This window comes from Buceros rhinoceros, unplaced genomic scaffold, assembly GCF_000710305.1.
Source record: "Buceros rhinoceros silvestris isolate BGI_N320 unplaced genomic scaffold, ASM71030v1 scaffold11129, whole genome shotgun sequence".
NCBI classification, from domain to species: Eukaryota; Metazoa; Chordata; class Aves; order Bucerotiformes; family Bucerotidae; genus Buceros; species Buceros rhinoceros.
Window position 1 is genome coordinate 18,961 of NW_010429766.1, and position 27,785 is coordinate 46,745.

A 27,785-nucleotide genomic window follows, 5' to 3' on the forward strand; every position below is an offset into this window, starting at 1 on the left:
CAGAACTAATATTTGCTACAACCAAAGACTGAAATGATATGACTGGAACTTTAAATAATTTGGCTTTGACAGCTCCATCATTTTCTGAGAATTTGGAACGGAATTTTGGCTCTGCTCCTGCACTCTCCTAGGTTATAATGCCATCCTTGCCTAATGAGGGAGGTATGCTAGTCTTGGATTTTTAACATAGCCTTTTAATTATTCAGTATGCTTGTATCTCTAAGTTGCCACAAAGTAAATATTCATATTTTTAGTTCACTTGTATACATTATTCGAGATATAAAGATGTTAATAATTCCGTTATTTTTCAAAGATAACCATGGAACTGCTCCTCTGACTTTAAGTTCAGAACTACCCTTTCAAAGCACAATTAAAAGAAAAGTCAGAAAGAAGAAAAATGGAGTCATCACTGCGAATGTTGCTGGCACAAAGTATGAAATTGGTAGGATGCCACATATTTTGTTTTCATCCTAATAGCCATTGACATGAGTGAATTACTGAATAAATGCAGTGAATTAATGCAGATGGTGAGGAATTTCCAAAGGATTTTCTTTTGTAAGAAACCTTTGTTCTTCTTTTGTAACATTGAGTTGATCGCTGTGCATCTATTACTTAAGTTTTTTTACTCAGGGAAGGGCCTCGAAATGCAAAAACTTAAGTAATCAAGAAGGCTGTGGAAAAACCCTCTGGTTATGAATTACAAATATGTTTGTAATGTGTTAAAGCCTTGGAAGATGAACAGCGTAAATTTAATGTTAAATACTCTAATTATTATGCAGAGGTTTCTCGATGAAATCTACTAATGTGTTGTATTTTGATGCCTGGATTACTTCAGAAAAATCTTTTCTCCTAGACTCTGAGTTATGCCTGGCACGTAATCAATCTTTTATCTTTTTCAAATATTAAAATAATGTATGCATTTGCAATAGACTGATTGAAATATTGCAAGACAAATAATAGCTTGCATGCTAACATTGTTTTCAGATAAAGAGTTGAATATTGGAAGTTTGTAAAATCTTAATTTTTTTTTAATTTTGAGAATTCAAAATATTTCTTAAGTATGTGATTTCTCTACAGTACGTGTAGTAATACGAGAAATGGGATTTGTGAAGACACGTGATGAAGATGAAACAGCTAATCTTATATGGAGTGATTCTGCTGTGCAACAAGAAAAGATTGCTGAACTTCGGAACTATCAGGTAGAGTGGTAGTTAAGATTCCTGACATAGTTCAGTAAACAGCTTCACTCAAAATGTTTAGACCTGTGTCACTTTTGGTCAATTTACATTTGTATGGAGAGAACAAAACCCCACCAACCAGACTGCATATTTTAAATATTTGAAAATCTATATATTTTAAAATCCTGTTCTCTTTTTCAGGCTTATTTGTTCATACCACTTGAAATCTGGTGTTTAAATATTTGGGGCTGGTCTTTCATAGTTTTGTCTGCCATTTGGGTGTTGTGAATGATCAGAGTTTGAAAGAATATGCAAAACATCATTTATAAGTTGTTCATAAGCTTTTAAGCAGTAAGTTATCAAGTAGAACTTTCTCCACAGTTTATATGAAGAAATAATTTCTTTATCATTCCTTTGTGATAGCATTCTTTGTTCCTAGGTGGCTTTGTGAGTAAGAGTATGATAGTCATCTTCCTTGTCTAAAATTAGATCAATGGGCATACTCATGTTGGTGGAGGAGAATAAAATTTATAGCATCCTTAGTATGGCTAAGAATACATAGTATAATGTAAAATATTATCTTAAATAATTTATATGTAGCACTTTTTATGTTTGCCTGAGCATGCAGCTGAATGTTCTAAATGATTGTAGTATGCAAGGAAAGCTAAAAAGTATCATCTAACTTCGTTTTTTTTCTTCTTCATCAGAGAATCAACCATTTTCCAGGAATGGGAGAGATCTGCAGAAAGGATTTTCTGGCAAGAAACATGACTAAGTAATCTTTCTTCTAAATGTTAAGAAGTGTTCCAGACATTGTATTTAATGCAGTACAATACTGAATTATTCCTTGTAAGGTTCCTTTCTTTTTATTAAGAGGCTATGAGAGAACCAAGAATAATTTCCAAAGGTTCTTAATAACTTGGGCTTTTGTCCTGGATCTGTAGCTTTGGAGCTGACTACTGTATCTCTCCAATTGACTTCAGTTGAAAACGACGAGGGTTCAATTCTCTGTCTACACGTTGTAGAATGTAGGAGAGGCTTACATTATTGTACGATACATTTAATACATAATACACCCAGGCATATATCCTGTAATGGTAAAAGAGAAAAAAATAACTCGTATGTGGATGGATAGTATTTGTTTAAAATAATTAATGATTATATTTTTGTGTATATCAAATTTTAAGCGTGAAACATCTTACCGTTTATGTAAGAAATGCATCAGAGAGGCTCATTTATCTAATTATAACTTCTCACTGTAGTGCAATAACTGGGTTCTGAGGAATTATCTTAGCTGAGAATCTGTAAGACGTGTAAGTAAACAATACTAAATAATAAATCAACAGCCTAGTAATAAGGAAAAGTTTAATGATAAATGTCTGTGAATATTTTGATTCTTCTAATCTAAGTTGGTTTAAAGAGCATTTATTAATAGCGTTAGTATTTTGGCCCCCAACATTACCTATACTGCATTTTCTGTCACCAGAATTTAATTTATTTTCATGTGTTAATGTAATTAATGTGATATCTCATTGTCTCTCACTCCTGTTTTTTGTAACTGAAACACGTAGCATGTAGAAAGTATGCAACTATTATGAGGTGAATACTATGCGCATGACCATGATGTCTGCACGTGGCCTACACGTGGGCCAGGACTCCCTTGTGTCAATACATGCTACACAAGCACTTTTCACTGCTCCTTCCTGACTTAAACTCTGTAAAAAGATAGAGGTAGCACATGGAGGCAAACAGTTCTTTGTAGGGGTCTTGGAAACGGTGGAACAACATTGGTCAGCTTGGGAGACAGTGATATGTAGTGCTACAGTTCTGTGATGTAAAAAAATGCTCAAAATGGACAAAAGGTGCTTGTTATCATGCACCCACTGTTTTCAAAACAGTCTGAGTATACCTCTCTCAACCTACTGAATTCTGAGTTTGAAACACAATTTAAAGGTACTCAGTGTGAAGATTGCACGTATAGATAAAATGGGAATAATTTCTCTGATAACGTAGATAAGTTTGACCTAGACTTATTGTGTTACTTCACTTAACATCAGCAGCCTGTTTTTTGCAGTATTAGCCTCACAAGTCAATACCTAGTATTAACATTTTAGAATAATTTAAATTAGATGCCTTGAGACTGCTTGTGAAACAGACATAGGTGTGTGAAATCACAAGTCTGGTGGGAGACGTGGTTGGGAAGCTGTTGTCTGTAGAGTGGAGGAGTTTGTTCTGTACAGCTGCTGTTCTGTCTTAAAATGTATTTGGACGGGATTGTGCAGAAACACTAATTCTGTTCTCTTGCTGTTATGCTGCTTTTGCAGTCTTTTCTGTTCCTGTTACTGACTCATACAGAATAGCTGTGGGTTTTGTACCATTTAGAGTTCATAAAACAACTGCTGGGAATTGCTGGAGAGTAGACTCTTCTTTTTCTTTTAGAAAGCACTCTGAGAAACAAGAGCACAGTCTGACCACACCCTTGAGCTAAAATAACACTCAGAAGAAGAATAATCTGTTGTTGTTTAATTCTCAGACCTCCTGGTAAGGACAGCAAAGGCTAAAGGATAACGCAGCAGAGTAAAAGTGGCTACCCATAGCAGGGGATAGCAGATGTGCTAGAAAATAGGGCTGTTGTAGTGGAAAAGGTTTTGTTTCTGCAAGCTGCTTGATGATGTTCTTGAGCCATTTCTGAATAGGGCCAAACAGGGAAAGAACAGAGCTGAATTCTGTTGTTGAAATTTTTTGTGAGCACCAGAACTTGTAAACAATGGTTAAGTATTCTGCTTCGTAGTATTAAGTGTTTGCAGTCTATCCAGTTGTGCCTAAGATAGAAAAAGGCATGTAGAATTGATGCACTTGCAGACAAAATAATATTAATGTACCTAGAACACCATGAAGGTATACTCATTGAGTAGGGAGTATGTGTACTGAGACCTGCAAGTTAAATGGCAAGCCTTTATCATGTAACACTTCAGGATGCATACGATAAATGATTTGGAGAGGGATGGAAACTTTACACAGGAATTGCTTTTTGCTTAAAAATAGGGTAATTTCTGCCTAGTAAGCTGTTCAGTTAGCAAGGGAATAACATTTGTAAACATACAGCAGAAGGAGAGTAGTTTAAAAATATGCATCAATCATGAATTGCAAAATCTGTGTTTTTAAAAACTTCTAATGAATATTTGGTGGCTTTCATCAAACCAGATTTGTAAAAATCATAGTTACAATGAAGCTGCAGAAGCACCGAACCTCATACAGTACTTCAAGACTACTATAGCTATTGTGGTTTCTGCAGAGTGTTTGGTGAGTAGTTGGCTGAACGATTTGGTGACAGTGCATCTATTATACCAGTACGGCTTGGCTGCAGTCCTAGCCTTACAGATGTGGTTGGCAGCTCTGTTTTTTCTGTTAGTATTTGAGCTACTTAAAGAAAAAGTGTCTTATGCTGCATCAGGATTATTATGTAGACTCAGAGTAGAAATGAAAAATTGAAATGAAATCAGAAGTTTCTTTTACATTTAAGTTATCCTGATGCTATTATTCTTTATTAATATATAAATATATACAAAAGAAGTATACCTAAATCTGTAAGTAATTAAAAAGTATTAAAATTCATCATAGTAAAAGTTGGGGAACTTCCTATGTCAGTTAATGTCTTTTTAAACATTCCATCGCTTTCTGTTGGTCTGTGGATATTTGTATTTTAGGTGTGCCCTCCCTGTGTCACAGACTAGTTTTGAGTTACCCAAACCAATTTCATATGAGGTTATGTATGAAGGTTCAGCTGTTCTGAGTACCTGAAACAAGCTAGCTGCAGCAGTATTTAATTCAGCAAAGGCTGAGTTTATTCTGCTGGGAACTGTGGTGTACCAGTAATACCAGTTACTAGTAACACCAAGCCCACATTGCTCCTTGTGGTGGTATGGTCCCCTTGCCACTCCAAGTCCGCTTGAAACCTGAAGCCATTTCTCTCCCTCACACCTCCTGCTCCTCCTCCCCGGGCCACAAGCTGGGGTCAGTCGGGCACGGATCGCAAAGGACGGCAAAGCAGAACACTGAGGCACCTCCTCGGTGTGCTGGGCCTGCTTTCCCAGCCTTGCACTGCTCTCCCTATCCTTGGGAGATGGTCAGCACCTGATAGCCTGGTACATGAGTACTTGGGTCGTGATAACCTGGTAATCTGTACTGGAGTCGAGGCCAACAGGAGGGCAACACCAAACATCGGAAATCAACGATTTCTGGGTCTGCGCAACTGGCAGAAAACACCAGAATATGACAGCATCCAAGGTGGGCCAGAGTGGGAAAATACCTGATGAAAGTCAACCATCTCGGACCCTGTAAACAGTGATCCTAAAGCGAGAGCCTCTGGGCTCTCCTGGATCGCAGCGGGCTGTGTCCAGCATCTCCCCTGGGTCGAGACGCCTCTCAGGTACAGATGGCATGAGGAGGTCAGGACAAAGTCAGGATTCTCGAGACTCGATAATGGTCTGTTGAGATTGCTGGAGCATTGTGAGTATTCACTCTCAGCTTGGGGAGGAAATTTTAACTACAGGCTGGCCTCTCTGGTTCACCTCGCTAACACGAGTGTGGATGGGTATACGTCTGTCTGTGTCTATATCTAGTGATAGAGAGCTGCTACAAAATCTACCTCTCACTATTAATAAATCTTAGATCGCTGCCTTTTCACAACCGCATTGATATTTTCTCGTGCGACACTCCTGTAACTTGGCTGATAACTAGTGTTGAAGCTAGTTTGTTTAAAGCTACACCCATGTGTATCTAGCCTAGGCTGCCAGTATGGTGTGGGTATGTGTTTCCTATCTGCCAGATGCATAGCTTTTGGGGGTGGAAACTTCTACTAACTGAATTCTCTACCATTCTTCCTCTTCTATTTGTATTTCTGCACAGACAACAGCTATAAAATGAGATATGCTCGCTGCCACAGCTGTTAAAGCAGGGGGATCAGGACCTTGCTCATCCTTTAACCAGATTAATTTTCAGAAATTGTTCCTGACAAAGTCTTAACCTTTTTTTTCGTTTACTACTTCTGTTTCCGACCATTGTCTTGCTTTGCATTTCTTTGCTTTCTTTGCACTAAATAAGGTGCTTAGGGAAACTTCATCACGGTGTGCTGCTACTAAACATAAATCCAAACCTGTGTGTTTTGCCCTGTACTGGAGGTGCATGAGCAGTTGCTTGGCCTGTGTTAAAGTATGTTTACTATAACTCCTGACTCTTGAAATTCGTTCAAAGGACTAGAAAGAAACAAAACCCTCTTCTTAAATTGCTTCCATTTTGATTTTAAATTCAGTCCTTGTAACTAATATTTTTTGCACCCATTAAGAAACTCCAAATATCCTACGTACTCTTATTTTGGTGTGTGTTGATCCTCATACATCGCCAAACACATATCCGTATGAAAATTATAGATACAGATTATAAGACAGTTGCCAAATATCCCTACCCCTCCCAAAGAGGAGAAAAAAAAAAAAAAAAGAGGAATGGAAGAGTCTGTTAGGTAGGAAATGATCTATAATCACATTCTGTTGTAATTTTAGTATTTTTTAAGACTAGGAATAGCATTAAATTATCTGAGTAACTAAATAAAAGCTATAGGAGTAGTGATTTGGATGCCAAGAGATGACTATATGATAATAATAAGCAAAATTGCACAGGATAGGCTGCTTTTTTTGTTCTTAAATAAGCATATGATTATGTCATAGAGGTCTAACTGCTCTTAAACAGCTTCAGAAGTTTGCTTTCATATTACAGCATTTTGCTAAAAAATTTTCCTTGTCAAATTATTGTAAATGCTTTGTAATCCCAAGAATTGAACGATTAAAGTAGTTAAAATATTTTAACTAAATGACACCTTTTTGCAGAATGATCAAGAGTCAGCCTCAGGAGTATAGTTTTATTCCTCGAACATGGATCTTCCCTGCAGAATACACACAGTTTCAGAACTATGTTAAAGAACTGAAGAAGAAACGTAGGCAGAAAACTTTCATAGTCAAACCAGCTAACGGTGCAATGGGACATGGGTAAGTTGCCTGTGAACTTCAGTCTTCTGACCCATTAAGGTGAAATCCAATGCTGTATACAACAGTAACAGGAGCTGTGTGTTAGTAGAAGATTATATTGCAAGTTGCATGATGCGTGAAAGTGCAAGTGTTGGATGAAGTCTTAACAAGCAGAAATAGCTAAAATATAGAGCAAAACTAAAGTGGTATTTTAATGTGGTTCTGAATGTGGCATAATTAGAGAATGCATTTTCTGATGAAGCTCAAATAATTCTTAAGATCAGGATTATTTTCATGGTGAATTTAGCTTTAAAATATGTGTATTAGTCTCTTGTGCTTAGACATAGGGGCTGAGATTGTATTGGTCGTAAACTGCGGGGTTTCAGTGACTGGGGTCTGCAGGCTTGTCGTGTGGGAGAAGGTCAGGATCTTCTACCACTCTGAGACCAGCCCAACCACCCCATTCCTCGCCAAAACAGCAGCCAGTCAGTGAAGCACAAACGTATTTAAAAGCAGCAGCTGCAAGGCATGGGAGAAACAGGAAAAGCTGTTAGGGATGTGGCTGGAGGTGTACTCTTAGAAGGAGGGGACACCTGTGCCAGAGGAGGGACACCCCTGAAGAAACTGCAACCTGCGGCTGAGTTGAAACAGTTTTGCCTGTGACAGGGCTGCAGAGTAAAACACAATGAGGTAAATATTGCAATTTAGTTCTTAACTCTGTTCTTGTTTTTAGATATTTCAATTTTATTGCTTTTAGTATCAACTTGGATTATACAGTATAATAAAGCTGTAGAAGTAAAGCCCCGAATTTCTCCATTTCCATCTTTTTCAGTCCTCTCAATAAGGGCAAAGATAAACTGAAGGTAAGGTAGAATAAGGGTAAGATTAAGGCAACAAAGCTTTGAGAATTCAGGATTAATAATTATACACTGAAAAATATTAGCTGTTATTTAAAGTCTATGGGCTGGCAGTTTATAGTCTGTATATAAACCATTTTTCATTCTGATGTGGGGAAACAGGAATGCAGAAATACTGAGCTTAATCTATGCCATCTTTAGTTGTACCGATCAGTGTTCTGCTTTGCAAACATCATCACTAAGTCAGGATAGGACTGGAAGTTCTTTGCAACCCGTACCTTGGGCAGAAGTTGTGAGAAAGACCGGAAGCCTATTTTTAGAGCCGCATGGGGAATAATCACAGAAGCTGGAGACTGCTCGTTCTGCCAAACAATTGCTAAGTGTAAAGAGAACCCATTATTACAAATTGTTGAATCAAAGGAAACAGTTATTTTGTAACGGCTCATTGCCTTTTCCGCCCAGTGAAGCACCATAAAGGACAGGAAACCAAAAGCCATGTAAGCAAGTGGAACTGTTTCTCTGCCCTACAAATCAGATACGTATGTCTCTTTCTCCAGGTAGACTTTAGCTTGGCTGGGTGACCACGAAAATGTATTTTGAAGAGTAACGTCAAAGGTCTGTGTTTTTAAAATAACTTTTGTTTCTACCAGGATCTCTTTAATAAGAAATGGAGAAAAGTTACAAGCTCAGGATCACTTGATTGTTCAGGAATATCTTGACAAGCCATTTCTTATGGAAGGATACAAGTTTGATTTACGTGTGTATATTCTTGTAACCTCATGTGATCCATTAAAAGTATTTTTATATCATGATGGACTGGTGAGAATGGGCACGGAAAAGTATCATCCTCCCAGTGACTCAAATTTGGTAAGTTGGAGATTATTTCAATTTATGGCTTATATGTGTGTAGTGTCTGGAGGAGGTAAAATAAAATGAGTTGTGACATGAGATTTAATTTGGTGTTCGTCTGTCCGAACTTTTGCATTGTCTCTGAAGAGAAAAATTTAAAATGAAAGATATTTTACTGATGCTTTTCTGTCAAAATCACAATTATAGCTGCATTATTGCTTATGTATAAAAATTTTATATGACTTTGCATGTATGTATGCTAAAGAGTTTAAATATTTCCTAAAAGATGTCAATTATTGACATTCAACCCCGAAAAAATGAAGTAAAGAACTCCAACCACTTCACTAACAGTTACATTGCTTTTATATTTATTTGAGACTCAGTTTGGGGTGGCACGGGAGGTTGGATTAGGCTTATCCCCTGCTAAATCATTGTTTAATGTCCTTGAAGTTCAGACCTTCTGCTGAGGATCTGGCAATGTTTCAGCTGTTTTGTTGGGAACTTATGCAGAAAGCAGAGAAACAGCGATACAAACGACCAGTGCGCAAGAGTGGTCACTGCAGTCCCTGAGCATGAGGGAAGCTGCTGCTGGTGCTATTTCAGTGACCCCTTCAGCAGGGCAAGGAGAGTATGTACTTGACAACTTTAGGATGATATCGCAGGGCTGCCTATAGATTTGCAGAGAAGCAAGAAATGGTAAGGGACATGCTACAGCTTTTGGGCACTTTAATCCTCCTGTTCACTGTATGGCATCTTCCCCTATTGAGAGGTGTAACCCCTCTCTTCTGGCACAGACCAAAATGCGGATGTCTGCTGAGACAGGAATGGATTTGAAGCATTGGGAGGCATCAGTAGAATGAGTTTCTTATACCTCACTCTGTATGCTGTTGCTACTGTATCTTTCCTTTTCCATACCATATACTTTTACAGCTGCTTCGGTATAATTATGCAATAGGCAACACATGGAGATCCTTTTTCCAACTTGTCACTTAAACCGGTGACTGTCTCTTAGTGCAGCTTTGAAGAATGCAGGTGTAATTTGGAGTCCAGTGCAAACGGTATATTTGCAAGAGTTTCAGCATTATATTTGGAATAGTTTGGGTTTAACACTTCTTTTTTATTGTTACTAATCTTGGCATTAGCAGCACCGAAATATGCTCTGAGCAGGTAAACAGAACAGGCAGTTGTTTCTGGGTTCTCACAACAGTTCATGTTGTCATCTGTCTATTGTCTGAAATAACCTGGCTTATCATTAATGACATTGTTCTTTGGATGACACTGTTCCACAGTGACATTGTTCCAGATAAGTTCAGACTAGAGATTAGTTGAGAGGTTTAACAAAACGCTTCCATTTTTGGTTGTCTGAAAAATAATTGCTTTTGTCTGAAATAGTTGGATTTTAATGGAAACGTGACATGTATAATGACTCAAACCCAACAGGTTTCAGAGTGATTCTCAAAGCAGTAATGGGAAGACATGGGAGAAAATCATTACTTGTAGTGCTAATACAATATATTGTTAATTAGCCTGCAATTAAATGGATTGGTTTTGTTAATTTCATTAAGTTTTTTTAAGCCTAAGTAAGTGCAGAGAGATAAATGACAGCAGAAGGCTCATGTTATCTATTGGCTGTCTTATCAAAAAGGAATTGGAACAGAAAGCTTATGGTCAGCTTAGAGTATCAACTACGCTCAAGTGAGAAATCAAATGTGACAGAGAACTGTCACTGTGATGAGGACAGTCATGGCAGTAGAAGTAGAAAGCAGTATTAATATCTCTACTGGGAGATAATGTAAACATATAATAATGATTTATAAATTTGCCTTGGAAAGATAATTTTTTTTTTTAAATGCAATTGGTAACGTGTCTATAGCTGGTGATATTTTGCTCCATAGAAGAACTATAGCACTCTCCCCTTTATTTAATGTGTAGCTTGAAATTTACCTCCCTCTGATATATGGCTACCAGACAGTCAAAAAAGAGCAATTTTGGCAGATATCGACATGGCAGATGAGTTTATATGTAAAAGATATTTTAAAGTATCACTATAATGAGAACATTTCTCATAAATAAGCTGCAGTGAAAACTGAAATGTGGGCTTGTCTGTGAAACAGATGCCAGAGTGGTTTTTAGCACTTTTAAAGTAGCACTTCAAAATACCATCTTTATTGTTTGCTCCTTGTGGAATGTAATCATTCTGTAAGTTATGATAATTGCTCTTCACGTTTTTAGGTAGTTGTTTACATACAGACCTGTAAAAATGGCAGATATATTATATTGCCTAACCAGATGTTGACTGCAACTGGCTTAAATATGAGCACAGGTTTTGTTATAAGAAGGCTAGAATATGCAGTGGGTGAAATCTCTGAGAATCGGGAACACTAAATCTGCACATATTTGCAGATATGAACTGTTTGACTGGCACTATTGATTTAACATTTTTTTCTTTTAATTATTTTGAATCAATAATTCTAGAGTTATATTTAAGGTTTTTTTAAATGTCTTTTCTCTTTTTTTTTTTAGAGTCAATTGTATATGCATCTGACTAACTACTCTGTCAATAAACATAATGAGCACTTCGAACGGGATGAAACGGAAGACAAAGGAAGCAAACGCTCCATAAAATGGTTTACTGAGTTTCTAGAAACAAATAATCTTGATGTCTCCAAATTCTGGAGTGATATTTCAGTAAGATAAAACCAATATGCTTTTCTTTATTTAGTATATTTTTAGAAAATCAATTGCTTCTGCCATCCTTTTTTCTGGAATCCAGAATGATTTCTGAAACTTCGTCAGTCCAAATTCTCAGCAATGCATGCCAGAAAGAACATACTATAAATGACAACGTTCTTTAAAAGACCAAATTCAGAGTCTGGTTATAAATTTAATGTTAAACTTTTTCTGAGGGACAAAAGCCCTTTTAAACAGCTGTCCACATAAGTAATATGATACAAAGGAACCATCTCATTTAAATTCTTGGAGACTTTTCTAGTCTATAAAGCAAATTTTACGTGCGAATATTTACAAAACTGCAGTCAGCGTTGCATGTATCTGTGGTCTTAAACCTGCACCACTGAAGTCAGTGGATATGTTTCAGGTGTCTTTAGGTGAGGAATAGGCCTAATATTGTTAGAGCTTAGTCACCATCTGTATTTAGTATTCTGAGAATATTAATTGAAAATAATTTTGCAAAATGAAATGGGTAAAGATTTGCTATACTGTACTGTGTTCTCAATATGCCTTTAGTAATTACATTATTGCATATCTAAAAAGACGTATGTACAATGAAAGTATAACAATATACTCCAGAGCTATATAGAAAATATATCTATTATACCATAGGAATCGTTTCTTTATTATAGACCATTTATTTGGTATTTTAAATCTATTTTACTAGATACTTAAGGAAATTTAAAAGATGAAAGTATGAAGCTCATTAGTTCAATATGTAGTGGTGTCTTCTCTCCTGATGAATTTTTCTGAAAAAAATCCCTACAGGAGTTAGTAGTGAAGACTCTCATAGTTGCAGAGCCACATGTTCTTCATGCTTATCGCATGTGCAGGCCAGGGCAAGCACCAGGAAGTGACAGTGTCTGCTTTGAAGTCCTGGGATTTGATATTCTGCTGGACAGAAAACTAAAACCATGGCTCCTAGAGGTAAACCTCTTTAAACAAATGAAAGTTTTTAAGGGTAAATATACCTAAGTCTCACCTGAATCCGTATCTGTGTAAGAAAACTTCCAAAGAAAATCTGTGTGTTGCAGGAGGTATTGTTGTTGAGTACATGGATGATGCTTTTTCTGCAGCATCCATATGGAAAAACTGCCTTGCAGTGATTTTTGGAGACACAGGTAAAGGTAATTGTTTTCCTGGTTGCATTTCAGATATTTTTGAAAGTTTTAATGAGAAATGTGATGTTAATCCTGTTGTTATTGTAGCTGAAAGACCGTGTTTATAGCCAATGGGTGCTACATAGATTTCATTCATGAGTATGGCTCTGTAATGTGGTTCTGGCAACTTCTGTGAATGCAGGTCTTAATGTTCTGTTTGGGGGGTGTGTGTGACGTAGGCATATTTGGTGGCTTTGATGTGCTAGCCAAAAGCAGCTCATGACATGAACTTAGTCTGTACTAAGCTGATATCTGTTTCTGTTGAGCAGAGCCTTCTATCCCTTTGATTTAGATCTACACTTCCACTTTATCATCTGTAGGTTGCCTGTAGCTTGCATATGTACAGAAGTTGGTCTGTGTATGCATTTCATGCAGCCTTGTAGCAGTGAAGACCTCTTCCATGAGAGACGGAGGGTCAGCATGTGTAGTGAATCCATTCTGAAGGACATCTTTCTATCTCCTTTGATGTTTACATGCAGTATGGAGATTTTGGGGGGTTTGATTCACCAGTTGTGATAATGGATCTCAGAGGAGAATCATACTATCCCAGACTCCTTGTTTAGGAGGGAGGGATCTCATAAAGGAGAAAATGCTGACTTGTTATTTTGGGTTTCTGGAGAAATTTCAAACTTTGAAACTTAATCATTCAGTTTCTGTATTCATCCACTAATTTTTACTGTGCTTGTTTGTGATTTTAGCAGCACTGTCAGAACACACACAGTATGTGCATGTATGCACAGTGTATGTGTGTATGCATACTATATCTTGTGTAGTAAAGGTCGAATATGTAGTGTGTATATATATACACTCTATGTGATATATATGCAGTGTGTGTGTGTGTGTGCATGTATATATGTATATAATCTATATAATTTGAGGGGGGTTTTTTTTCTACAAGACTTCTGGCTTCTCTCTCAGCTTTTCACTTTTATGTTTCCACCATTTCCCTCTTGCCAAAACTCCCTTAGGGGAGTGAATAATTCTTTATAACAATGGTAACAAGTACTAATCACAAGGTCCCAAATGTTCCTTGTGTTGTGGGAAAGCTGCCAAATTAGGGTTAGGATAGTAAATCTAGTTTCATATTTCCATTTTCTGTTATACAGATAGCTTAATAAACTATTATAAGAAATAAATTGTGCCACATTATAATGACTCTGCTTTCCTGAGATGACTTCTGTTTGTACTGCCTTGATGCAGTGTAGCTTTCCTGCTCCTTGATGCTACTGAACTTCCGGAACCTTCTACCAAAGTGAGGGCTGTGGGAAATGCGTGATTGCCATCTTGTGGCACCAAATGTTTCTGGCAAGCATCTGTGCAGTCCCAACAGCCTTCATCCCTTCTGGGGAGCAACAACTACCCAGACCTCCCTTGGGTTCATAGAAAAATGATACAGTTGAAGTTCTTCGATGGATTCTACCCTTGTTCAACCTCATGAGATCCAGTTGAGATCTCAAAGTCGTGACTATAGGAGAAAAAAGTCACATTTTAGTAACTACCTCAAGTGCAGGGTACGCAACTTCCCTTGTGATTTATGTGGGTGAGAGAAACTCGCCTTATATACAGATCCACAGATTTATTTAGTGTAACTGAACTAGCAGTTAAAAACTTTGTTAAAATTACTTTGGACATCTTAGGCCAAAGTATCTAATTATTGCTAATTCCTATTAATAAGGAGTTAAAGATCACATACACAAGCTTTCTGGTATCTACGCCTTTTTCCTGTGTTATGCTTACCCTGCCTGTGCCCCTGGAGATCCAAAGGCCAACAAGGGGCAGGAGAGGTCTACTTCTCAAAAAAAAAAAAAAGATGGGTAGGTGGTTGTACCATGTTGTCAGTATCTGTGTTCTTCACCAGGAAAAACACAATGTTGACGGTGAAGATTTTTTCCTCTTTGCTCTTAGTTTTACCTAGTGTTATTCTTATTCATTGGCTGCCATCATCCACTTACTGGCTGTTTCTTCACTGGTCAGCAATTTCACATTGCTTCTAAGTTTTATCATAAGTGGTGTGTTTTACACTTCCTGGATTCTACTCTGTGTTCTCTGTGTTACCCCTAAACCCAGTGTTACCTAGTTCACAAGGGTGCATTCCTGTAGTGAATGCTGCTTGATCAGTGTGATCAGTGTGTATCTCAGTCTCTGCATTTTCAAGGCTTTTGCTATCATCATTTGCTTGTACCCCCCTCATACAATCCTGTTTTTTGTCAACAATCTTCAAGACGTGCCTTCCCGATAAAATTACTGGTCCATTAACAATGAAGCAGGCAGAGCATGATGGCTTGGGTTGGAACTAGTTTAAACTGCCGTGGAAAACCGGCCTTCTGCTTAAGCTAAGAAAAAGGCAGTTAGCGCTCTCACGATGTGTGAAGTTCAGAAACGAGTGATTACAATGATCTTTGTGATTGTCTCTAATCAAAGATCTCCTCAATGATAGCCACTAACAGCATTCTGTGTAATAGGATTTTTATGGTTTAAAAATTTCTTAGCTTTTTGAATTCCGTTGTTGACAATCTCAATCACTTCTTTTCCAAAACATTCGTGCTGTCCTACAGATTGAAGAGAGAATAAATCCTGGTTATTGGAAGGATGTAATATTTTATTCAATTGATTTTAGGTTTATAGAGTCATTCATGTAATCTGTCTTTATATTTGGAAGGTCTTTTTACAGGTATGTGTGACAAACAGTGGAAAGTTTCTTTTCCTACTGCATACTAATAGACTGCAGCAGTGGGAGATGAGAATATGTTCTTTGACTGTTTTGGTAAAGAGGTGAAATGCCAGGCTGAAATCTGTACAGTGTTTCGGTGAAGAAGATGATGATGTATCTTACACACTTACAGAGTTTAATTTTTGTAAAATCAGAACCCTTAGCAAATGCAGCTCTGGATGGTTGCCTTCACAGGAGGTACTTCAACTTACGCTTCTTAATTTAAGCATTACAGATATGAGGTGCTGTACTGACAAGTGTGTAGTTATGAAATACACTGAGCTACGCAGCTGCTGTGCATACAAGCAGTTTGATTAATTGTATCCCTCTGCCGTATTCAGTGAAATTTTAATTATGAAACCAAAGTCGAAAATTTCAGTTGAAGGAATTAAAAACTTACGTGGACAATTCAGTTCTATAGCTAGTGAGAAGTCATAGGAAGTAGAGAGGCTAAAGTATCATCACCAGTAAAGCAGATATTTGAGAGAGAAAACTGTGATATTGTGAAAATAGATGTGGGAAGCATTGTATCCAGGAATACTGTATTTCTTTATCAAGTAGTTTTTCTTTTCTGTGCGTTGTTGGAAAATTTGCTGTTTTGAAGACAGTTTATCCAAAGAACCCTAATGCATGACACTGTCATAACTCCAGAATTAGTGTTAAAAATCTGTCATGAGTTAGCTGCTAGTTTGGGAGTAGTGCTGATCGTGGAAGATATTCAGGTAGATCAAGGATGTTTTATTGTATGCCTCTACTGCTAACTGACACGTACTGCACCAAGCCTTGTTTGCAACAGCTGTATCCAGAACTGGATCACTGTTATTACTGCGCCTCTGGTTACTCCTCAGGATTGAGGTCACAGTAGGATTGGGATTTCAAACATCACTCGTGAATGGTATGTCAAAAAATTGAGGACTGCATTGAAGTGACGGAAACCTCAGTGTGGAGTGATTGTGTAATGTCGCATAATAGCATTTTTCTTCGTAATGCCATTTCATACGCCTTTTTATATCTTTCCTAACCCCAGTTTAATTTTCTGCTTGATAAACACAGTCATTATGGTTTTGTTTGTTCAGAAGTGCTAGATGTAGATTTTTGGCAAAATTCGCCCTGAGGAAAGAAAGTGTAATTTAAATTATTTTACACTTTTCATAGCATTAATCGCTGGTGCTCATGTAAGTAACACATATTTATAACTTTTTTATTAATGTAGAATTAATGCTAAATTTTATACTTCAAATTGTTGTAAATCTAGGAAGTACCTAAACCAAATATAAATACAACAGTGTGTTTGTTTCTCTGAGTGTTTACATATTTGCTTAGCTGGAAGTGGGGCATTCACATGTTTTAAAAAAACTAATGTCAATAGATATTTGTACTATCACTGTATAGAAAAAATGGTGATAACCTTTAGCCTTTGTGATGTGATAGGAGATGAGCAGGTCAGTCTGAGGAGATCGGCCTGTTAAATACTTAGATGAAAGTCTTCCAAAAAAGAATTCATGTACACTTTTTTGTTATTTCTGCTGAATTTTCATGATTTTTCTTTCATTGCTCACTTTGCCAGCCTGTCTGCAAAACCAGCAAACAAGCTGATTCTCAAAGGCTGAAGGTACCTCTCAGCTCTAAGTGTAAGTGACGGGGCAGCTGGAACTCTGCAATAGGGTACTTGGTGGCTCACTAAGCACTGTAGTTCTGTCCCACAGCTGTAAAGGCTCTAAGATGCTCTAATCTATCTAAAGTGTTAAAATAAAATTATAACGAACCACTTTTGCTCTCTGCTTTGAGCGTACTAACTTTATTTGCAGGGTATTAGTTTTCACTTCTGAAGCGCGTTGGTGTCTGCCCCTTCTGTAAGCAGCACTGCTCGTTCACTGTCCAGGTGAAAGTCCTGCCTCTCACTAGCACTGGTTGCTCATGTGTAAATTTTCTTACCAGCCTGGAAGGCATTCCTAGAAATGTTGGCGCAGCAACTTCATTATCCCTCTTCAAAGCTTTCCAAAAACTGACGTTCTTGAGCAGGGGCTCCAAAGCTTGGCAGTGGTTACATGGTGGTTCGTTGAGACTCCTGGCTGTTACGTGTTTGATTTAGTCTCGCTGATTCCTGGTTACATTTCCCTTGTTCCTCTATATTTATGGTAACACTTTTAATCTCTTATCTTGTACTTGGCTTATAAGCTTTTTGTTACTGAGACTGTTAATTATGTGATGTTTTCACACTATGTACTGATTTAATAGCTTAGATCTCTAGCTGTTGCCATAAAGTGTATCTGAATAGTTATTTAAATATACTTGAGAAGACTTTGAATTAGAGCCTTTTTCTGTCCTTATATAGTTGTTACTTTTAAAAGTTGTATTCAAAGTTGCTTTCAGACTGGGAACTAGAAAAGAGTTTAACTCTTCCTGTGCTGGACTACTGTAGCATGGCATATAGTCTGTTATAATGTGTTTAACAGCACTTTGCATGGTCAGAGCAAGCAAGAATAGATTAGACTGGATTCACAGTGCCAATATTTGAATGGTGTTCGTTTTAAGTGTCTGGATAATTTGGTGGTTGACAGATACATCTCCTGGCTCCCAGTATCTGTGATACTTGGTGCTCTAAAAATACTAAAGGAAATGAGCTTCTCAACGTGTATTCTCTCTGTCTCTGCTGTATTTGAAAGAATGGTTTCCCCAAAGATGTGCCACAATAGAATAGTGAACCTGAATAATCCTGAGTCTTCTGTGTCTTGTTTTTCCAGATTAATCGTGCCCCAAGCTTTGGAACTGATCAAAAAATAGACTATGATGTAAAAAAAGGCGTTCTGCTAAATGCATTAAAGCTTCTCAACATACGGTAAACTTGTCCTCTTTTCTTCAGTCTAGCTCTCTTTCTGCTGCTTTGATTTCCCCCCCTCGCCCCCTTTAAAATTGATCTGGACTAGGAGAAAGTGAAGACTTTTTTTTCACCTTCATATTTTCAAAATGTAAATGTTTCTCTTGCTATCAGTTTTGATATTGAAATTAACCCAAATTTAATTTTTTTTATTGCTCATGTGCTTGCAAAAAAAAAGTGGTAATAGTAATTTTTAAACTTTTTGAAAAATGATTTTGCAAACAGATCTCAAAGTGGGGACATGAGTGCAGTCATGGGCATGTGGCCACACAGGGAATTTGCTTTGGTGATAGTTTCACATACAGTAAAAAAACATACCCCCTCTCTAGGAAAACCGTGTAGTTGACATATGTTGGAAAAAATCTACACTTCAGGAAATGGATGCAGCCACGTTTGTACATTAATTTGTAGTACAGAGTCATTACAATACACCTTAAAGTGTGCAAATATTGTAGCCATAAAAGTTAATATTTTTGAAAAAGCATTCTTAATGAGCGTTTCAGTTCTAATTTTATATCATCAACTGCATGTGACTGACTGGAAAATACAGATTATCTACTTGAGATGAAAGTGCGTCTTAACTCAGCTGCTTTGGATTGACATATTTTAATATGATACATGTGTTTCAGGACAAGTGATAAAAGGAGAAATCTAGCTCAACAGAAGGCTGAGGCTCAAAAAAGATTGTATGGTCAAGGTTCAATGAAAAAGCTGTTGCCAGGTTCCTCAGACTGGGAGAAGCAGCGCCACACACTGGAAAGGCGAAAAGAAGAACTGGTAGGAAGGAAAAAGTGCTGTTTCTTGCCCCTTGCTTACGCTTTCTTTGATTTAATTGTCTTATTTTGTTGATTTGTAGAAGGAAAGACTTGCACAAGTACGTAAACAGATCTCCAAAGAGGAGCATGAAAATAGACACATGGGGAACTACAGGTAACTATTTTTGACTCTATGAGTAGGAAGTTCTCGGTGCCTTTTTTAGGAACAGTGGAAACAAGTATTTATGGTAGCTGATAATTTTCTGCCAAAAATACGTAGGCATTTATAGAAAATAAATACACGTACACCAGGTATTAAAGCAGATAATTCTCTTTTTGATTCCAAATTTTTGCATGCACTTAGGAATTTATATGACATCAGTCACCCTAGTGTTTATGCAAGACATTTGCTTGAAGGACATGGTTATTCACATTCAGTGTACCAAGAACCATGACTGTCATTATGGACCTGTTCTATAATCATGTATGATGATTCTTATCTCTAGCAGGAGGGCAATTTGGAGGTGTGAGTACTCCCCTGTTGAAAAGGATATCTGAGTATTCCCCTATAAAAAAAAAAACCAAACTATGCTTTCATAGTTTTTTTGATAGAATGGCATTTGAAATACTGTATTCATATTTCTACACTTTTATTTTCAGTCTTAGTAGGCCTAAACATGAATATCCAGATTCCTTGGTAAAATACATTCGAAAGAAAGCTTTAACTTGATGGTTACGATCGGCACCGGCCAGAAAATAAGAATTTTGTTTTATGATGTTTTAATTATTATTATTTCTTGGTACTTGCTTCAATGAGAAGTGAAAGCAAGGACTATGAATATTTGGCGAAAGGGAGCAGAGTACGGCTAGGAAAAGATGACGGGAGTATTTGCCCACTCTTTATAACGTTCATCCAGGATGTGGGAGGTCTGAGTTCGCATATTTTGTCAGAGTTAGTTATCTTTGCTTTTTTGGAGCAGATGTTCTATAATTCCCAGTAAAGTTCTCATAGATGTTTCTGTGAAATTTTTGTTTTTGATGAATTAACATTTTGCTTACAGAAAGTTTTTTCTTTGTAACATTCCCAGTTTTAATTACATCCTTTCTTGGCATATGTGGATCTGAACTAGTACAGCAAAAAAACTCACACAATGAAGCAGTTACTTTCATGCTTTTTAGACTATAAGAAAAATACTGTGACACTTGAATACATTTTTTTTGATATAAGTTTGAAGTCTAACTTTTTAACTGACCACATTTTAGGTTGCTTATTCAGTTCTTGACTGAAAGTGAGTCAGACATTCTCTTTATTTAGCTTTTTGCTTAATGTAAATCAATAAAAATACAAAAATACTTTTTTTTCCTCTGGAAAAGTGAGGTATCATTTTATGAGTAGTGTGCACGTGTAAAAGGGCACAACAGCACTGTGACTTCTTATTACCAAGTGTCTGCAAAAAGGCTGAAGAGTCAACAGGGCCTGAGAAGTAAAGGAATCTTGGCTAGACATGCAGAGAAATTTTATCTGAGTGTTGTGCAGTACTTTCTCCTGTGTTTTTCCCCTGCAGAGCAGGACTAGCTTCTGTCAGGCATTGCCACAGAACCATGGAAATTTTGGGTGCTAGTATTATTGCATGGATTAATATTACTTTCTGAATAAAAACCCAGAGAAACTAAAATCAGCTTCAGCAGGCTTTGATTTAATCTGTGGATGTCAGCTGAGTGATTGGCTTAGTCAGGTGTCTGCAAGCACAACTAGCCCACTGATTCCAGTGAGAGTCCCGGGGTTGTCAAAGTAGAAGCCGTGCTTTCAAGCTTTTGTGAATTCATGAGGAACTGAAAAAAGTATGTATATGACTTTGAAATGGCCTTTAGCAGCAGTGGTTTTCTACATATATTGTAAAGAATATCCTTTCTTTAAAGTCTTGTTCTTTGGCACTTTTTCAGCAGTAGAATCCACACCATTAAAAAAGTGCTCACTGGAACCAGATTAGAGCTCCTACGAGTGCTGTATGCAAACCAGAACCATCTTTGGTTTGCTCTTGAACTGCCCTGAGTCTAATGGCATCATAATGATCGTTTTTTCATTGCAACAAAATGATCATGAAAGATACCTTTTCAAGGAGGAGAAGAGTGAAAAGGAAGAAGGAGAAAGAACCTTGTAAAAAGTTCACAAAAGATCCACGAAACCATAAGTCACATAATGCGAGCTGATATGTACATGGTACCTGTGCTTTGCGCAGTGCAGGCAGAATTAACTTTTGGTTTATTTTTTTAAATATATTAGAAAATTGTCTTCCACCTTCATAATTTCTGGCTGTGTTTCAGGCATTCATGACAAATGATTGGAGTGGTTTTCTTCAAAGCCCATTGTTGCTTGATGAGCATGAATAAATCACCAAGTCCTGCTTCTCACGTCATAATCTCCTTGCCTGTGATTTTAGAGAATAATGGCGTAGCTGCTCTAAAGGAAAATCGGTGTCACCCTGTACATCGGTGTACCAGAAATTATTTTTTTTCTTATAGTATCTATTTCTTCCTGTTCATTATTTTGGAGGATTTAGCATTCAAATGCAGTACATATTCCATTATTTTACATTAATTTACATCATGCTCATTAACTTAAAGCAATTGTTCGGATATTGTCATTGTTCTGTGAAATTTTATTGCTAGTACAAATTATTTTGTGGCCTTGAATTTGTTACTATTTCATGAGTCATTCACACCTGCATGCATCATTCACACTCACTGAAATTTCAGAACACTGCATTTTGGCATATGTCTGGAATGACCTGCATGGTATTTCTTTTGACTGTCTTAATTGCTGCTTTAAACATGAATGTGTTCACTGGGTTAAAATTAGATTTAGAGAGAAATGTTCACAGTATATGTTGTATGATATGCCATTATATAATTATTTTAGTTGGGATGTGTATGCATTATAGAAGACTGTGAATTAGCTCCATTACTTTTGTTCCTAGTGTGTTAAGTAGCCCAGCTTTTGTCTGAAACTCAACTTTTTCCCCCCTATTTCAGGCGAATTTACCCTCCTGATGATAAGTCATTACTTGAAAAGTATGAGAGTTTGTTAGCCACTGCTTTCCAGACGTTTCTTGCTGGGAGAGCAGCTTCACTTCAGCGGGAAATGAATAACCCTTTAAAAAGAATGAAGGTACTGAAGCACAAGAACCATTGGCTTTAGGAATTCATGACCTTGTGGATTAGTTTCACAATAATGGCTAATAAATAGCATTTGATAATGTTTTCATCATTTTATTGTTATTCTTTGTGCAGCTTCTGGGCCAGATCCTTGCATCTGGATGAACTGCAGTGGATGCAGGGTGGAGACAGGGTAGATAGATAGATAGATAGATAGATAGATAGATAGATAGATAGAAAAATGGCTTCTTTAAGCTACTTTACCATTTCCCTCACCTTCAGCCTTCCCCTGGCCAAACCGGAGCTTGGCAGAAACTGCTTTTGAGCTGGTAATTGCCTCCTTCTTCCTCCACTAATGTCCCCAGCCTATTCTTCTACTTGTATGGACTGGAACAAGAGATGTCATAAAACCAGTTCCATTAGTTTAAGGCATCCAAAAAATCTGCCTGATTGCCTGCTTATGTAGTCAAGAGACAGCAGGAAAATGGCTATATTCAAGATAACCAACTAACGTGATTTAATGTGAAATCTGAGAAATAATTTTCCAACTTCGTAGTTGGCATAATCCAGCATTTTTACAGGAATTTTTATTCAACCCTTTCATCTTTAATAAATGTTAAGGCTCGACTTTTACTTTCAATTTCACATTGATGGCAAGCAGAGATGCACGCATCAGAAGAAATGCTTCTATATCCTCCTGTGAAGGGCTTCCTAGTCTTGTTCAGAAATTAGTAATCAAAATAATTTCAAATCCCTACCGCCTGGTGCTTGAATTTTGAAAGAATAGGATATGTCCTGCTTTGAATTAATTGTGGTGAAATTCCCGTTTGTAGGAAGAGGACATTTTGGATCTTCTGGAGCAGTGTGAAATAGATGATGAAAAACTAATGGGAAAATGCACCAGGCAGCGAGGACCTAAGGTAATTGACTTAGATACGGATGTTTTATTGCACTCTGTAAAATACTGAGTGGGGAATTTCGTTAGCTGATCCTGATGGAAGTTTTCTTCGTCAGACTGCCATTGGCCTTGTTTTTTTTTTTAAATATGAAGAGAAGCATAACTACCATTTGCCCAAGTAAATGCCATTAAAATTTTAACTGGAGACGAGATCCTTCTTTTCCTCTCTAAACTATTTTGAGGAATTGTTGTGGCAACGTGGCAATAACTGTTGTACAAGAGATTCTTGATTTCAGTGTGTGAAATGTTTTTTATATCCATAGCCTATCTCAAAAGAATGCTTTCATCTGTAATCAATTAGTGCCTCTAAGGAATTTTCAGATCAAGTGATAAGAGGCGCTATGGAAGCTCAAAGGATTAATTATGATTATGATGTGTCTGTAGCTTGCTTACTTGCTAGAAGGGTTGTACAGTATGTCTTGGAACCTGTTTTGTATCCAAAAATCTGCTTTTAAAGTGAATTTTTATTATATTATTTTTAGCTTAATGCTTCCTCATTGTGCGCATAGTTCATGCAAGTCTTTTTGCCTTAAATACACTCTGTACCTCTGTAAGCCGGTAAAGATAAATAGTTTGGGCTTGTCTAAAATAAGTATGTTTCTTACATCCTGCAAACATTTTAGGTCACGTCTGCTTAGAAGACTTTTATGGAAGGAACATTTATGTTCCTGATGGATTTGTTTATGGATGCATGTAATTTGTTTTTACAGCATTTTATGTTTCTGATTGCATGGTGTACAAATCCGGAAATTTCTATACAAAACGAATGCTGACAGTTATCCTGAGCTTGCAGGGTTACTTTAGATATGTGCAGGCATCCAAAGAGTTACATCTTATTACAGGCCTGCATACTGGAAAGAGGATCTGCATACCCAATCTGGTATTAGGATAGATTTGCAGGAACCTCATTACAAATATGGGGATTCTGTGAGCTAGTGCTTTAGTGGTGGATTCGTTTAAAGAAAAAGAAAAAAAAAAATCTCGTTCATCCTAGCAACATACTCAATCCACATTCTTCAGGGATTCTTTTCCTTGAAGTTTTGTTTTCAGTTCTTTTACATAGGGTCACTTAATTCAAGTTTAACATCTCAGTCACGTTTTTCCTTCTGTCTTTTCCCAGCAGCCCTTAAAGATCATCTGTCTAGTTGATTGTATGCACACAGATGATCTATACTATCTCTACACTGGTTGCACACAAGCCATTTCCAAGTTGGAGGCCATAAACATTGAATAGGGGACCGAGCCCAAATTGTGAAACCTCTCTTAATTAGTTTTAAGTTTGTGAGTAAGACTATTTGACAAGGTTGTTTTTTACAGCAGATGAATGGATTCTGTTGCTTACAAGCTGCTCTACTAGTGCAATATTGTTTGCACTTATAGGAGAAAGAAAAAATCGCTTATGACCAATATCCCACTTTTTTTTTTTGCATAAAATTGATGAAATCAAAAGGGCAGGCAATGAAACTAGCTTATCCAGGAGACTGTTTCGTTTCTTTGCAGTGTGCACACTTCATGCTGTACAGGATCTCTGTTCCTGCATCCTTTTTAGGGTCCTGATGTACTTATCAATCATTTAAACCTACAGTGAAGGCAAGTGACTGGAGACTTCCCTGGTTGCATAATATCCTGTGCAATCCCTTTGAAATATAGATGCCCATTGCGGATGATCCTTGTATCTTGTACAAAAAGAGCATCACCTCTTTCCTGTAAGGGGTAAGGTGCATATGGCTAATATTCTGTGTTTGTCTGGCCACCTCTTTGTAAAGGGTCTCTATGAGATATGTAGAATACAATATATATCTGTATAGAAATCTGGTGAGTGAGGTAGACAGCAGTACTATTGCCTGTCAATCTATCAGATAAGAGAATAATCCAGCTGTAAAACTCCTCCTGTAACCACAAAATCCTACAAGTAAAGATCCATTAGCATATTAAAAAAATATCACATGCAAGATCACACAGATCTACTAGACAAAACAAACCTGAGGGAACAGCACTTTTCACGTTATGCTACCCAGAATGAAAGCTTCTTTCAGATGGTCACACAGTCCTGTTCTTCCTTAAAAGCTGGCAGTTGGCCTGCTGACAGAAAATGCTGTTTGAAGGTCAGATGCTCTGCCTTGGGCGCACTCTCTTCCTCGGCAAAAGGAACGGTCAGGACTCAGAAAACTCTATACAGAACAGCTGAAATGGTTAGGAGAGAGAGATGCTTTCCTCCTCAACCTCTTCCATGCATAGAAACACCTGTATACATACACATTTATATATACTTTTGTATGTATCTGAAGGGTAGAGGAGTGTGTATGTATAAACAAGCTTTCCATGTAACAACTAATCCTTATTTGCTAGAAATTTCAGCCGTTTATTTATTTGAATATGATCAGGAGTTCAGAGTAGAAAACAGGCAGTCAAGAAAGTCCCAGAATGAGGGGATCTTTGCCTGCAATTAAAGTATTACTGCATTCTACTTAGGTAAATACGTTCTGGAAATGCCTAGTTTATTTGTAGCCTCTAGAGGGCACCTTATACTTACACACTGTAAGTAAGGTTTAATCATGTTTATTAGGTTGCACCTGTTTGTGCAGGAAAAAGAACTAAGGATATAACATAACGGGTATTTTAGAGGGCATGAGCAATTACTTTTGTTTTTATTCTTCTGATATATAATCAGATGAGTTTAATCAAAGAAAAATCAGGTTAGCTTAAGGGGAAAATCAAGGTGATTAGAATTGCTAAGCAATCAAATATCTCTTATTTTAAGAGGTCAGTTTAAACCCAGATCTAGCTATTATTTGTCATTGTTTCTTTTTGTAATTTCTTTGACCTTTCTTCTATTATTCTTTGTTAACTGATGTGAAGTCTTTGTCAGGATGTTCTTACTGTGTAGTGTAGAATGTGTGAGGAATGTGCATGTTAAGTGGAATGAGATCTACCTTAAAGCCCCTGTGATTTTTGATTGATGTTTATTATACCTTGTATAACTCATCAGGAATGTCTGGTCAATGTACCTCTATGATACACAGCATTTTGTGATTAGGACTGCTGTTTTTGAGAAAGCAGTAAATATTGAGACACCTTAATTTGTCCTTTCAGCAGGTAGATACCAAAATATTCTTTGGGTTATTGAACAATTGCTATGGCTCTCCTTAATGGGATATTCTTCTTTAACTCTTCCTTCTTTGGTCTAATAGCTTGGGCTTGCGTAAACGTACTGTTGCTTTTAAGTTCGTGGCAGACATCTCTTTCTTTCCTTGGCTGGAGTAGAAGTTTAGGTAGCAGATGTTTAGTCATAAAGAGTTATATTGCAGGAACAGTATCTTTGGGGCTTTTTTCTATTGCCCTTCACAATAAATCTAGGTGCATTACATTAAGCTAATAGGACAATTTAAATTAATCCTGAAAGTCACTCTGACCCAAAATATGTTCAGAAATTATGATACTAATTTTTTTAAAATAAGAGTTTTAACTGCGGTCCATTAGATGACTAGGAGGATGAAGCCATCACCATAGCTTCTTATAGCTGGGAGTTACTAGAAAGAAAATGTGTAGGAAAAAAAAGTGACCACGTGAGCCTTTTTAGGAAAATAGATCTAATGGAGGATATTGTATTTTTCTTGTCTGCCTGATGGTAGGTGGAAGAAGAGCTTTCATTAGTAACTTCTGTTCTTCATCACTTTCTCTGTCTCCTACTTTTTGATTTTTATCTCGTGGTATCCTTGGTAGTAGCACAAGATTAATTAGCTAATGACACCAAATCCCATGTGCATGCAGGATACCAAAAACACCTAGTATAGCTTGCTGTATTCTTCCAGTTTCTGCTTTCTGCAGGATGTGGATTAATCACTTTCTCTTTCAGAGGCTTAACAGACAAAGCTCCCTGCTGTATTCTTTACTTCTTGTTGATCGTTGTTAAAGTATAGCTTCAGTGAGTGCAAATATCAGTGGGGGACTGAAACTGATTGTAAATGGTATTCGATATCGCTTGGTTTATGATTTCAAACTATAATTCAACATGTCTGATAGTGTAAGTCGTACTTGAAATAAAATAATTTTTTTTCCCCCTTACTATGTTATGCTGCTCTTCATGTGAGAAAGATTAGGATTACTGGGTAGTGAATTTAATGAAATATTTAAGTATTTATTCTAAAACTAAGGGCAATCTTCCCATCTAATTTGGGAGGGTTTACCCTCCCATTTGTTTACGTACAAATCAACCGGCCTGGATCTGGGACCTAATGTGATAGTAATGCATTCTTTTGGAACTATGATGGAATTCAATTTCTTTTTCTTTTCTTTTCTTTTTTTTTTTTTTTTTGGGGGGGGGGATGTGTGCTTTAGCCCTTGTGTACAATGCCAGAAAGTGCACAGCCTTTAAGAAAACTAAAGAACTACGATACTGATAGTAGCTGTGATAGTGGTAGCAGTATGTCAGAATCAGGAGAAGAAACTGAAAAAGAAGATCACAATGAAAAGAAAGAGAAAAAAGTTTCATATGATCTTGAAGAAAATAAATACAAATCTTTGGAACGGTCAG

The 27,785-nt window shown here is 37.1% G+C and overlaps 1 protein-coding gene across 1 annotated transcript; it reads left to right on the forward strand.

Annotated features, from left to right (window-relative positions):
• On the forward strand, positions 1-27,785 carry TTLL7 (tubulin tyrosine ligase-like family, member 7; the record flags this gene model as incomplete). Its single annotated transcript, XM_010142783.1, has 14 exons — positions 1-162; positions 314-442; positions 1,078-1,199; positions 1,886-1,953; positions 7,061-7,219; positions 8,706-8,922; positions 11,428-11,592; positions 12,403-12,561; positions 18,249-18,343; positions 19,012-19,159; positions 19,239-19,312; positions 22,171-22,306; positions 23,127-23,213; positions 27,590-27,785. Coding segments are annotated over exons 1-14 (1,780 nt in total), but the record flags the coding sequence as incomplete, so codon positions are not given.